Source organism: Plecotus auritus (genome assembly GCF_963455305.1).
Source record: "Plecotus auritus genome assembly, chromosome: 8".
Classification (NCBI taxonomy): domain Eukaryota; kingdom Metazoa; phylum Chordata; class Mammalia; order Chiroptera; family Vespertilionidae; genus Plecotus; species Plecotus auritus.
This window is the reverse complement of record NC_137782.1, coordinates 82,495,474-82,509,161: the sequence shown is the minus strand read 5'-3', so window position 1 is coordinate 82,509,161 and position 13,688 is coordinate 82,495,474. Positions and strand designations below refer to the sequence as shown.

General features: G+C 42.6%; 1 protein-coding gene across 1 annotated transcript in view; it reads right to left on the bottom strand.

The window, feature by feature from the left end:
* CFAP61 (cilia and flagella associated protein 61) overlaps positions 1 to 13,622 on the bottom strand; it is a 248,954-nt gene extending 235,332 nt beyond the window's left edge. Inside the window, exons 1-6 of the mRNA XM_080683048.1 lie at positions 13,514 to 13,622; positions 11,922 to 12,072; positions 7,298 to 7,448; positions 4,778 to 4,854; positions 3,343 to 3,410; positions 2,988 to 3,114 (exon numbers count right to left, since the gene is read on the bottom strand). Of these exons, the coding sequence (XP_080539174.1) occupies positions 2,988 to 3,114; positions 3,343 to 3,410; positions 4,778 to 4,854; positions 7,298 to 7,448; positions 11,922 to 12,064 (566 nt within the window). The 5' untranslated portion in view covers positions 12,065 to 12,072; positions 13,514 to 13,622. The remainder of the gene's footprint in view (positions 1 to 2,987; positions 3,115 to 3,342; positions 3,411 to 4,777; positions 4,855 to 7,297; positions 7,449 to 11,921; positions 12,073 to 13,513) is intronic.
* Between the last annotated feature and the right edge of the window lie 66 nt (positions 13,623 to 13,688).

Genomic DNA, 13,688 nt, shown 5'->3' with positions numbered 1-13,688 from the left:
TGTATTTCCAACTCTCTCCTGTCCATCTAATGCTATTATTTCTACTTTCAGCTAATGAACCCTGATAGCAGCTCCCCGAAACCTGAGTCATCATTAACTCATTTTCATTCTTGAACTTCTCCATCCAAATTGCATTTTTACTGATCCATTCTCCCCTGGATTTCTTTAACTTGTCAAGGCCTAAATTTCAGCCAGCTGCTCTGTGCTCCTCCTCTATAAGCCATTGACCACACGGAAATCAGTTACCTAGTAACATACAGAGCATATCATGCCTTTCTTCTTCAGTGCTCCCTGCTGGCTCCAAGATAAAGACTTCTCATTACCGTATTTCTGCTATCCACAATCTGCTCTTTCTCCCCATACCTTGAATAGTAGCTGTCCCTGCTAACCTGCCTGGTAATAGACCGTGCGCTTTCCTGTCTCCATGCCTTTGCTCCTTCTGTCACTCTGACTGAACTCTAACTCAACCTTCCTGACCAGATTCAGAGGTTATCGTAACATTTACTAAAATGCATAGATATTAAGAATGCAGTTTGGCCCGGCCGGCCTGGCTCAGTGGCTGAGCGTTAATCAATGAACCAGAAGGTCAAGGTTCCATTCCTGGTCAGGGCACATGCCTGGGCTGCGGGTTCGATCCCTGGTGTGGGGCATGCAGAAGGCAGGCAATCAATGATTCTCTCTCATCATTGATGTTTCTTTCTTTCTCTCTTTCTCTCTTTACCTTCCTCTCTGAAAGCAATAAAAATATTTTTTTTAAAAAAGAATAGTTTGATGAGTTTTGACAACTGTCTAAACCACAATCAATATACAGAACATTGTCATCACCCCAGAATTCCATCATGTCTCTCCCTGTCTCACTCTTCCCTCCACTGGAGGCAACCACTGGCCTGATTTCTCTCTGTACAGTTAGTCTTGCCTGTTTTGTACATCGTAAAAGTGGGATCAACAGTATATGGCCTTTGTCTCCATGTTTGCCTTCTTTCACTCAGCATAACCTTTCTGAGATTGATCCATGCTATTATTGTGTGATAAGTACTCCATTCCATTTCACTGCTGAGTAATACCTATTGTATGGATGTGCCACAGTTTGAAAATATAAAGATTTAACTGTGGACATTTAGCCTTTTTTTGGGGGGGTGGGGTGGGAAGGTTGTATGAAGCTGTCTTTACCCCTTTCTGTTTTACCCTCTTCCAAGCTACATAGCAGTTTATTGTGGGTGGTTCTCTCTCCCCCACATAACTATACTACTACTACTAGTAGTAGTAGTAGTAGTAGTAATAGTAATAATAATAATAAATTTCCTTAAGCATTTATAGGTGATGGGAAGTGTGCTAAGAAATTGATTTTCATCAGCTCATCCAGTCAACACAGTGGGCACGATGCTTGCACCCACTGACAGAGAGGAAACTGAGGCTTGGAGAGGCCGGTTCCTTTTTTAAGTGAACCCATCAGTTAGTATCAGAACCAAGATCAGAATCTATATCTACCTCACGTCATTATTACAGATTTTTAACAATTATGCTGTAATACTACATGCCTGGTAAATAGTAGGTCTCAGGTTTTTAAGATTTTAATTCAATACTTTCTAGAGAAATTGAGCACTTATCAAATATGACAACAGTTGACCCGAGAAGATACAATTTATTCTTCACTGATAAAAGCCAAGCAACTACGCCTGTGAAATGGTTTCAGATGCACTCTTATCTCAAAACAGCCCTTCTATTTTGATCACAACTTTGTGAGTCAAAACTCTGAGGGGACACAGCTGGGCAGTCCTTGCTTGGGGTCTCTCAGGGCACCACAGTCACAAGTTGTCTGGGCTGCAGATACAGGGGGGCTCTCCTTGCCTGCATGTCCTTGCTGGCTTACTCACAGGGCTGTCAGCCAATGCTGTCAGTAGGAGCCCCGCTGGCCTACTGATCCGAGGGCAACAGGTGACCTTTCCAGCATATTGGTCTCAGGGCAGTCAGACTTCTACGCCTCATTCCCTCCAGAATGAGAGTCCCAAGAGAACTCCCGAGAGACCTAGCCTCAGATATCACAGAGCCTCCTTTCCACCATGCTGTATGGGTTGAAAAAGTCACAATCTGGCCCTAGACAGTTTGGCTCAGTGGATAGAGTGTCAGCATGCAGACTGAAGGATCCTGGATTCGATTCCGGTCAAGGGCACATACCTCAGTTGCAGGCTTCTCTCCAGCCCAGGCCCCGGTCAGGATGTGTATAGGAGGCAACCAATCGATGTGTTTCTCTGACATCTATATTTCTCTGTCTTTCCCTCTCTCTAAAAATCAATGGAAAAATATCTTCGGGTGAGGGTTAAAAAAAAAAAAAAAAAGAAAAAGTCACAATCTGGCCCAGATAGAGAGGGACACAGACCCCACCTCTTGATGAGAGGATGGTAAGGCCACATTGCAGGGGAGCTTGCAGGATGGGAGGTGGGGTTGCAGCCCTCTTTGGGAAACAGACTCGGGCATAGCCATCTCCTTAAGATTGCTGAGCTTGGGGGCATGTCTTGTGGGCCACTGATGGTAAAGACCTTTGACTCAGACACCCCTCTTTGGGGTCAATAGAATCGTCATCCACTGAATGCCAGAAAATAAGTGGGCTCTACTAGGAAACCTACATAAGTAGATTCATTTTTTATTTTTTATTTATTTTTAGGCAGATTCATTTTTAGATTTGTTTTGAAGTTATTTCACTCAGCATGGGACAAAAAAACTATGTGTTTTCAGAAACCCATAAGTAGTAAATCTACAACTTTCCTGGCCACACATCACCAAATGAGTTTCATCAGACATTTAGTTCCACAAATTATGTCATCAAGAGGCACTGTAGACATCTTCAAATGAAGTCATGCTTATGGGTATTCCAAAACAATTTAATCCAAGCTGTTTCTACTTACAGTAAAATTGACAATTTAAAAACTCTTCACAAGGCAACTGACAGGGTGAAGCTTAAGTGACCAAAGGCACTGCTCCAACCTTACCTGGCTTTGCGAATGTGCAGCTGAGGGTAATGGCTGTGCCTGTGACATATATGCACAGCAAAGTCCTCGTCAAAGGTCAGATTCGGAATGTTCCCCACTTGGTCAAACACAGTTATCAGAGTTGAGCCTAAATCATAAGAGACAGAGAAATGTGGCCTCGTTTTACCAAGGAATAACTAGAACTTCAAAACACAGTGTAGTTCCCATTCTCAATTGTGTTTTAAGTGCTATAGTCACAGAGGCTTGGTGTACATTGTGGACCTGGAGGTCATCCTTAGTTCCCATTCACCACGGCCCCAATTAAACATGAATTTCCTGTTCCCGACCCGGGCAGAGGTAGTTGAGCAGACCTTACCAAGGCTCATGTAGGCAGGCACAATGAGAAAGATGAAGTGCAGCTCTGGCACCGCCTTAAACACAGACCTGGCGAGGGAAAGAGAGGGCAGGTGAGTGTTAACAACCAAGCAATCCCATTAGCTGGCACCTGATTGAGACAAATGCCTTCACTAAGCAGATGAGGTGTCCCGACTTCCCTCTGCCCCCCTTTGCCCCCTGCCTGCCAAGGCAAGAACATCTTCCAGGCAGTTTCTTCTTCTTCTCTACTTTTCCTTGGGTTCCCCAGCCCTTTCCTATCTGCTCCATGGAGGTAGAAAGAATAAAGGCTGCCATATTCACGCAGCACACCAGATTTCTGCGAATATTAACCTTTGACCTGGCATCTGGAAGGTCTGGTGTGACATTTCAAGTGTGACTTGAAAGCTGAGCCCCCCTCCCAATGTCTGTGCAGGCTGTCAGCGACACATCACTGTCACCCTGGGAGCCCGCTGATCATATTTCAGTGTGTCCTATTATCCAGGATGCTTCTACAGTCTGTCATGTTAATAAACATTTCTAAAGATAGGATTGAAGAAAACTTTAGGAACATCCATCCAAACCTGTGACTTTCTTTCAGCAGTATCACTGCTATCCCATAAATGCTACACCTCAAAGAGTTTCATATCCTTTACAGATATTTTAAAACTACAGGCCCTCCATATCCACAGGTTCTACAGCTGTGGATTCAATCAACCACAGATCAAAAATATTTTTTTAAATGTTACATTGCTGCTGGCGTGTACTATGTAGTTAAGCCTACAATGGTTGCATCTGTACTGAACATGTACAGACTTTTTTTCCTTGTCATTATTCCCTAAGCAATACAGTAGAACAATAGTCACATAAGAATTTCCATTGTATTAGGTATTATAAGTAACAGAGATGATTTAAAGCAGCCATCGCCAACCGGTGGTCCATGGACCACTGGTGGCCTGTGAGGTCCGAATGGTTGGCGACCGCTGATTTAAAGTATACAGGAGGATTGTGTAGAATATACACTGAGTGGCCAGATTATTATTATCTCTGAACGCATTATAATCTGGCCACTGAGAGTTCGACCAGCAGGCAGGCCGGCCAACCGCCCATGTCCCCTCTCCCTGGCCAGGCTGTCCGGACCCCACCCATGCACGAATTCATGCACCGGGCCTCTAATATATATATACTGAGTGGCCAGATTATTAAGCGTTCAGAGATCACAATAATCTGGCCACTCAGTGTATGTAAATACTGTGCCAGTTTATATAAGGGACTTGAGCACAGCAGCTTTGGGTACCTGCAGAAGTTCTAGAACCAGTCCCTCTCGAGGGATGACTGTATCCACATGGTCTCTTTCATGTATTTTGGCATTAATGTGTCTTGTCTATGGTGCTGCTGCCAGCCCCCAAGAAACCGTCTGCAAGGCCCCAGCCACTTACCGAATTATCTCTTTGCAACAGCCAATAGAATACTCGTCCACGGCCACAAAGAGGTGCATGAACAATGTGTTCAGAGGCTTCAGAAGAAAAGAGAACATAACTAAGGCTGAGTGAGCAATTGGACTTTGTTAGAGCAGGGTGGGAGGTGGAAGGTGGGAGGTGGGAGGTGGGAGGTGGGAGGTATGAGGGGGGTTTGGTCACAGACACAGAGCAGCACTGTGTTTGTGGATATTTTATGTCTAAAGTGATGAGATGCCCAGGCAGTGTTGGAGTGTTCTCCCGTACTCTGCTCACCGCCTTCTGGCCTCCTAGCTCAGAATTATTCAAGGTAACAGGGATCCTAAATGAGTCCAATGCAACTGGCTCTTATTCCTGCCCCCACAAACGGGCTGTGGGCAGGGAGGTGCCTGCAGGAGAGTGAAATCGATTATTAACTCAGTAGTCTTGTCCTCGGGGGTGTCGATGCCAAGTGAAAGACAATCACCCTTTCCCCGGGGCTCTTGAGTAAGCAGCTGCTGCTCTATTCAAGTGACATAAGGGAACGAGTCTCTTATGAATTTGAAGGATGGAAGGCAGATGCCACTTATGAATCCAATGGCTTGTTTTGTTCAACATTCCCAGAGTCAGAATCAAATATTACTCTTGGGATTCAGAAAACCTGGGAGCTGAAAACTCAAAGTAGCAAGATTCTAACATGACTTTCAGGTTAAATGTTTCAAGTTTTTAATGAGCTATGTCTTGGAACTTCTGAAGACTTCTTAAGTGCTCTAAATAATGAATAGTTGGTCTATCTATCCACAGGTTCATCTGCTCAACTCAGTACCCCTGTGTTTATGGGCAAATCTGCAAATCGGGAGATCACGTGAGGTGGCTGGTCGGGGAGGGTAGTGCTTGCACCTAGGTCAGGACAACAGAAGCACTGTCTCTGTTCCTTGTTTCCTGAGCAATTTTATAGATGGCCTGGGGCCACCACCTGCACATCCATGTGCCTTGGTCTCCCCTGCTGTTGGATGGTGTGTGCCTTAGAACACTTGGGCATAAAATGGCTTGAGAAGTATCGTGAATTTGGTTTATCATTTCAATGGTCACCTCATTAGTTTATGGGTGACCATTGAGATGATAAAAATGATTCATTGTACGTGAGATGCTGGTTACTTTAGGCAAGTTAATGAGAGAATATTTTTTAAAATATTGCTGGGTATGATACAAAATAGTAAATGTTCCCTGGGCCATACCCGAAACCTTTGAGATTATCTCTTCCACCAGATAGAAATTATTTACATCTCAAACCGATAAACATCCATACGTTAATCACTGTTCTTAAAGAATTGTAAAATAGCCCAGTCAACAGAAAGTCAAAGATACAAGCATTGAATGAAAGAATCTTTCTGCACTATTTCCAAGTTTGAGATAATTTTTCTGACAATGGTAACTGGATGGACAGGGTAGTGGGGTAGAGAAGAGCATAGAGGACAAGGGAAGACACCATGTAGCTGAATATCTACTGGATAATGTGCCAAGTGTGCATGTGTGTGCATAGGTGTGTGTGTGCATAGGTGTGTGTGTGCATAGGTGTGTGTGTGTGTGTGTGTGTATGCATTTGTGGGAGGTGAACTCACTCATGAACTCAAGTGACTCTGGGGCTCTGGGGACATGCTATTGAATTCCACTGACAGGCAAGTGTGCTGCCCACAGAAATGGGGGCCAGATGCGGGCCTGGCTCTGGCAGGTGGAGGGCAGGAAGGGCTCAGATGTGGCACCAGTCACCTGGGCCCAACTCCCTGGGAACTGCTGACCTGGTCCCTATTTGCCAACAGGTTGTCAGATGCCCTCAGCTGGAAGACATCACATGAGCCATAGTCCACAAAGACACTTTGAAAATTATAGTGTGACAGGAATCTGAGGCTGTTGTCATTATTACAGAGGCAAATATATAGATGGAAGGTGCCCTTCCAATACATCAAAAACTTTGGATACAGATAATCGGAGCACAGGGTGGAGATCAGAAAGCAGATGTTCTGACACTCCCACTAATTCCTTGCTCCCAGTCCTCATCAGCAGAGTATGGCCTGGGCCTGGCCAGCAGCTGTCTGATCTGGCTACTACCTACCCCAGTGGTCAGCAAACTCATTAGTCAACAGAGCCAAATATCAACAGTACAACGATTGAAATTTCTTTTGAGAGTCAAATTTTTTAAACTTAAACTTCTTCTAATGCCACTTCTTCAAAATAGACTCGCCCAGGCCGTGGTATTTTGTGGAAGAGCCACACTCAAGAAGCCAAAGAGCCACATGTGGCTCGCGAGCCGCAGTTTGCTGACCACGGACCTACCCTTTTCTATACCTACAGACCCACCTTTCCTCCCCGCCAGCTAACTTCATTTCTAACTGCCATGATGTCACATATTTTCTGTTGTGAGTTTTGAACTGCTCAGTCCAAAACTGAAAAGACATATATGTAAGCACAGGGCCTCCCTTCAAAATGAAGACGGTTCTAATAAGCATGTCCATGATTGCTTACTGTGCATGGGAGTTCCCTGTCGAGCTCCCAGAACACGTACACCCACTCATCCTGGTTGGCCACATTCCAGTTGGGATAGTCCACGAAGGTGGCGTGGGCCATGATCTCCTCCTTGTCATTACAGAGAGTGATGGCAAGGTTTGCCTTCTCCCTGTGGAAAGGATTAAAATTGCACACACATGTAATAATGTGGGAAATGAGATGAGGATGTCATTTTCTCAAACCCGTTTGGCTACTGGAGCTCAGCAACCACTGCATAAGGTCTGATAGCCATTGAAAGCGGTGGAAGCAATGTGACAGCCAACTTTGGGAATAGATCTTTCAGGGCCTCTGGCACTATAGACTACATTTTTACTGAAAATTGTATTTCATTAGAAAGCCATTACATTTATGAAATGAATTGTCCAATACCCTTCCCTTGGAGATTGGCTGGGAAAATTGGTTGACTATAAAGTTTCTCCTGTCCATTCCATGTTGCCTATACCCGTGTTAACCTAAACATGTGCAGTTAGTGTGACCAGCTGTCCCAGTTTAACCAGGACTGATGTGTCCACTACATGGGACTGTCAGTGCTACGACCAGAAAAGTCCTGGAAACTGGGATGAGTTGGTCACCTGTGTGCAGCAGCATTCTTAACAATTTCTCCAAACCCTGAGCTGATTCTCATGGAATCCGAGCATTAGCGATATACCTGATCTACCTGCAGAAATGGAACCCCACAAGTTAGTGAAGACAAGGGAGGAGAAGCAGGTCTTCCGATTCCTCTGATGGCTGTCCCAAAGGGATGTTTTGATGGTCCCTCCCAACAGCTACTCTGGCATGTGGCCTATCATGGCAGCAAGAGCTATGACTTACAGACAGTATACATGTTACTTCACTGAGAACCATTTGTATATAAATTGAAATCCAATTTTCACTTTCTTAGTTAAGTGAAATCACCTGGTATCTTAAGTTGGAGGGGGGGAATATTTTTCATGTTCCTTCAAAAAACAAAGAAGGCAGAAGTTATCCATTCCTTATTAAGAGGAATAAATGAGAAGACAACATATAACTGAAGGAGGAGAAGAGACAATGGGGATAATAGAGAGAAAATTATATATACTCTGCAGTTACACATTTATCACCCAAGTATTATATTGTCAGTCCAGTAAATAATTAGAAAGTACTCACAAGCAAAAAGAAAAAAATAATTTGAAAAATCATCCTTGATACCACCTCCCATAGATAATCAACCTTTATCAACATTTTGGTGTCAATTTCTCCAGATTTGCCTTGTTTTCAGGGCAGCCATACATTGAAATGTGCTTTGTGTGTTTCTTAAAATGAAATAGCACAACCCATACTGTTAGTAACCTATTGTTTGCTTTTTCCCCACATGACAGCATATTATTTTCCAAAAAACAGTCTCTTACACACATGTACTTCTTGTTCCAATCTTTTGTCTTTAACGTGTTCATTTTGGCTTAAATACATATATTTTAATAGAAAACTTACATCACTATCATAAATGGAAAACCAGTATCCCTTGCTAGAAAGAGAGAATAACTATAAAAATAAAGACATAACATTTAAAACTAAAATGTCTTGTGCATGTATCAAGTCAAATCACCTTGGGTACCACCAGAGGTAGAGGCATCTTTGGGAAACATTGTGCTAGGGATGCTGATCTCAGCACCTACAGCCTCCATCCCCTCTCATAGAAAGTCACATCCCACAGCCACAGGGGACTCCATCAAGGGTGCACCCAGCCCAAGGGCCCCACCAAAGCACTGGCTATCATAGAGAAAAGGCAGCCGGCTACTCTCAGGTCCTGAGATTACAGCATTCACGCACAGGACTTCTCAGCAGAAGAATGTACCCCAACCTCTCCAGATGACTCACTGAAGCCCTGCAGAGGCTCCCTCCAGCTCCTGGTCTTCTGGGCTCCCCTGCCCCAGGCTCTCAGAGCTTCATACTGAGAGTTCTCACTCTAATTCGGGTGAGAAAATGCCCAGGACATAGGACCCCTGGCATGTCAGCCATGATGGTGGTGGTGTTGGAGGAGGAGGACGTGGGCAAGAGCTGAGACAGGGCAAACGCCATCCCTTCAGGGAAGCAAGGGAAATGTGTTCCTGGAATCCCAATTTGAACTTAAAATGCATTTATCCATGGGAACCCAGGATGGTGGTTGGGTTCAATAGTACAATTAGCACAGTACTGTATGACACAGACATTATAGATTACGTAGGATTTTGTAGGTTGGCCTGGGAAGCCAGCCACGAATAACTTGGTTTCATTGGGAAAATGAACTTCAATTTCCAAATGGCTGACTGCAAAACGTAACTTCTGCAGCATTATCCTTTGCACGTATAATTTCCACTTCTTGCTCTATGAACAGAATCTGATTTCTATTGGTGAATAATATCTTTGAACTTTAACTTATTTTGTGTAAAATATGTGTGTGTGCTTTTAAAAGGCCTCCTTTGGTTATGATTTGGCTTATTATAAAGAATAATTTTAAACCAGCTTTAAAAACACGCCTTCTCCCTCTACCTTTTTCCTCCTCTCCCTTCTTCGCTCCCACAATGATTTTTACTTGTCCTAGAGGTGATATCATAACTGATTTTTTGTTTACTTGATCTCCCGTTTATTAAGAAAGGTATTTTAAAATCTCCAATTATGAAAGTGGGTATATCTATTTCATCTTTTGGTTCTATTACTTTCTGCTTTATTTTAGGACTGTGTCATTAGTAGCATACAAGTTTAAAGCTGTCACACCTCTCTAAAAATCTAAACCCTCTTTAGCTGTATGATGCTTTTTGCCCTAAAGTATATTTTGTCTACTACTTATATAACAACACTAGCCTTTTTTAAGTGAGATTTTGGCTGGCAGTCTTTTTCCCCGCAGTACTTTGACTTTAAACACTTCTGTGGCCTTGTATCTTAGGTGTTTTTCAAACACAAAAATATGACTGAATTTTGTTTTGTTCTATTTCAGTCAATCTGCCCACCTTTATCTTTTAACTGAAGATTTTTTCCCCAATAAATTTATTGAAATTAGTGATATAGTTGAATTTTTTTCTATCTTCCTATTATGTGATTAACATGTCCCACATTTTATTTCGTTTTTCTTCTTCCTATCTTGCCTTCTTTATTCAGAATTTGTTTAAAATTTCTTATTCCATTTCCCTCTATAGGTCCACTTTTATCTATTGGGTTTATATCTCATTCATCCTTACAATGAACAAGCAAGTTTTATACAAAAGAATCTAATATTTCCGTCCTTAGGTGGAGGGAGTATTTATTTTCTGTTCTTTGCAAAGCTGTCAAACACAGAATCGTGAGGTTTCTAGAATATAGCATAAAATACCAAGGAGAAAGTGGCATTAAGACCTACTGTTCTTGCCCTAGCCAGTTTGGCTCAGTGGATAGAGCACCAGCCTGCAGACTGAAGGGTCCCGGGTCCAAGTCCAGTCAAGGGCACATGCCTGGGTTTCTAGAGCTTGGTCCCCAGCAGAGGACGTGCAGGAGGCAGCCAATCAATGATTCTCTCTCATCATTGTTTCTATATCTCTCTCTCCCTCTCCCTTCCTCTCTGAAATCAATAATAATAATAATAATAGTAATAATAATAATAAAGACCTATTGTTCTGCTGAAGTTTTTTATTTCACGCTGATGATGTTCTCTGCATAGTTCTTAACTTGTGTATATGAATGTGCATGAGTGTATGCATGCGTGTGTGTGTGTGTGTGTGTGTATCAACATACTTTTCCCATCCAGAGGACATCATCAAGGTATTTAATCCACAATAATACCAAAAAAAAGAAATAATTTAATTGGTGCATACATTTTAAATTATTTTATACATATTGCCCTACTGTTCTCTAACAAAATTGTACCAGTTTACATTATACTCATCAGTGTGCTGATCAGAAACAACAAATTTTAATGTCTTAGGTTGGCCTCAGTTTAATCATTTCAATTGTATTTAATATGTAGCTTTATGAAATCCACAATACTGAGCTAACTCTTATCTTCTTCAATAAAAAAATGAGGAAAGATTACAGGATATTTATATTCTGGTATCCAAAAAAGCAAAACAGGGAAAAAAAACTTTTTAAAGAAAAAAATCTATACAGATTTTGAAATTTAGAAGAATATTTTAACAGCAGTGGATCAGAGCATAACCAGGCTTTGTCACTTACTAACTGCTTGACCTTGGCAGGCCTCCATTTTCTCATCTTTAAGATGGACATGATAGTGGCTACCGCAGAGAGGTGTCAGTGTATTAAATAAGATCATGTTGGCAAAGCACAGAGCCTGATAGAAAATAAATTCTCAAAACTGGTAGCTAATATTATTAACTTGCCCCAAGTGAATCTACCAGTGGGTGGGGCAGTTGAGATTTGAACCCAAGTTTGTCTGAATCCAAAACCCATGAGAAACCCTTCCGACCTGCATGTTGTTACAGGGCTTAGAGATTGGTTGTTCCCAAAGATCTCCTGCTCAGTAGGGGAGATTTTCTTGCTGCTCATTTCCTCACCAAAGGCCCCATAAAGACAAAGGAGTGGGGGACTGAGGTTCCTTCCTGTTGTCTGATAAAACTGATAAAACATAGTTAAGCTTACTTGACTACGTACTTACAGAAGATAGATGATATTAAGCCTCCCAAACAGCTTCTGGGTAAATTTTCTAATGAGGTTTTTGATACAAAAAATATCCTGTGACTCTGTTCTTCGGCAATGAACGACTTCTACCTTTCCTCTTGGAGAAGTGAGTATTGACATTTCTTATCCTGTCCCCAAAAGAGAGAAAAGAGCCCACTGTTAAATGAGATGACAAGCTAGTCCAATTACAGTACTTACAAAATTGGACATTAACTCCATTTCTGTATGGTCAGAGTGAACATGGTATTAGAGTGCTGGTGGGACACATTTTCCCCTAGGGGTAGGCTGCAACGACTGACTGTCACCCCAAACCAGTTGACATGTTTCTCTATAGGACAATGATGTTTCTGAGAAGTGGCCTGTCTAGAAATTTCTGCAACTGTGTTCTTTGTTTCCAATGAAGCTGCTTTAAAGGATTCTAACAGTAGGCTTGAAAAACAATGAAAGAAATTATCCACTAATTCGGGGCCCTCTTATATTTAATTAGCCACGACTGCATGTGGCCAATAGTTACAGGGGAATATGGACAGCTGCTGCCCTTGTTCCAAATAGAGTTCCCCAAACTGGAGTCCTAAAGGGCAGCGATCCTGAGAGATTTTGAGACAAAACATCTCATGGTCAAATAGGTATAGGAAATGCTGCTTGTGATAGCATTCCTGACAGGCCATCATGCTCATTAAAGACTTTGAGAAGTTCCATAAGAAACTTTCTTTGTATAACCAAGCCTTTCTAAGGAGGATCGCTAATGATAACAGTGGAGAGTCTAATGTTTCAGACTGACATACAATGGAACGTACAGTACCAAGAGTGACCCTAATGTAGACTATGGACTTTAAGAGATAATATATCAATGTAGGTTTATCAAGTGTAACTAATATACCACTTTGGTGGGGGATGTTGATAGTGGGGAGGTGGAGGAATAGGCATTCTCTGCATCTTTCTCTCAAATTTGCTGTGAACCTAAAACTGCTCCAAGAAATAAAGTCTTTTAAAAAATTCTCTTAACCATTTGCTTGCATGTATTTTTTTTGTTTTTAAAGGCATGTCAAGAATTATACCAGCTAACATTTACTGAGCGCTACATAGATTTTCTCTTTAATCCTACTGAAATAGATATTATCCTCGTCTTATAAAGACATGGAGGCCAAGATAATGCATGTAATTAAGGCAGACTAAGAGAATTTAAACATCTGCTTATCTGACAACAGGCTGGCTGGTTTGCTAGTCTACTGATTTATTTTTATTTTGTATTATCTGGTTTTAAAATATCTCCAGTTATTTTTAATAAACTTTTAATAACCTTGGCGTTAATTATTTGGGCACTACTGTCCAGAAACGAAGTGTAGTGGGTCTCAGAAACTACAAAACCTAGAATGCAACGCAGCTCCGGGCTGCCCAGGAGCGCAACGGCTCGCCCCTTGGCATGCTGGGAATAGTAGTTTTTCGGCCTGCCTCTCTTCCCCCACCCTCGAGCATCCAGATTCGAGTTGATTCCTACTTCCCTTGCTGGACGCCAAAGCTAGACAGGTCCAGCGGTTCTCACGCTGTCACCCATTCCCGGACACTGACCTGGAAGCGTCCTTGACGCCCTGGTCCCAGTCCTCGCGTCCCTGCTGGGAAGGCCAGCTCTATCTACCTCACCCGCAGCTCCTGGACGCCGCGCTCCACACCCGGCTCTAAAGAGGACGCGCAGCCAGGTTACCACAGAAACGGCGCTCCCTGGGTCACGGAGCGTGCTGAAGGT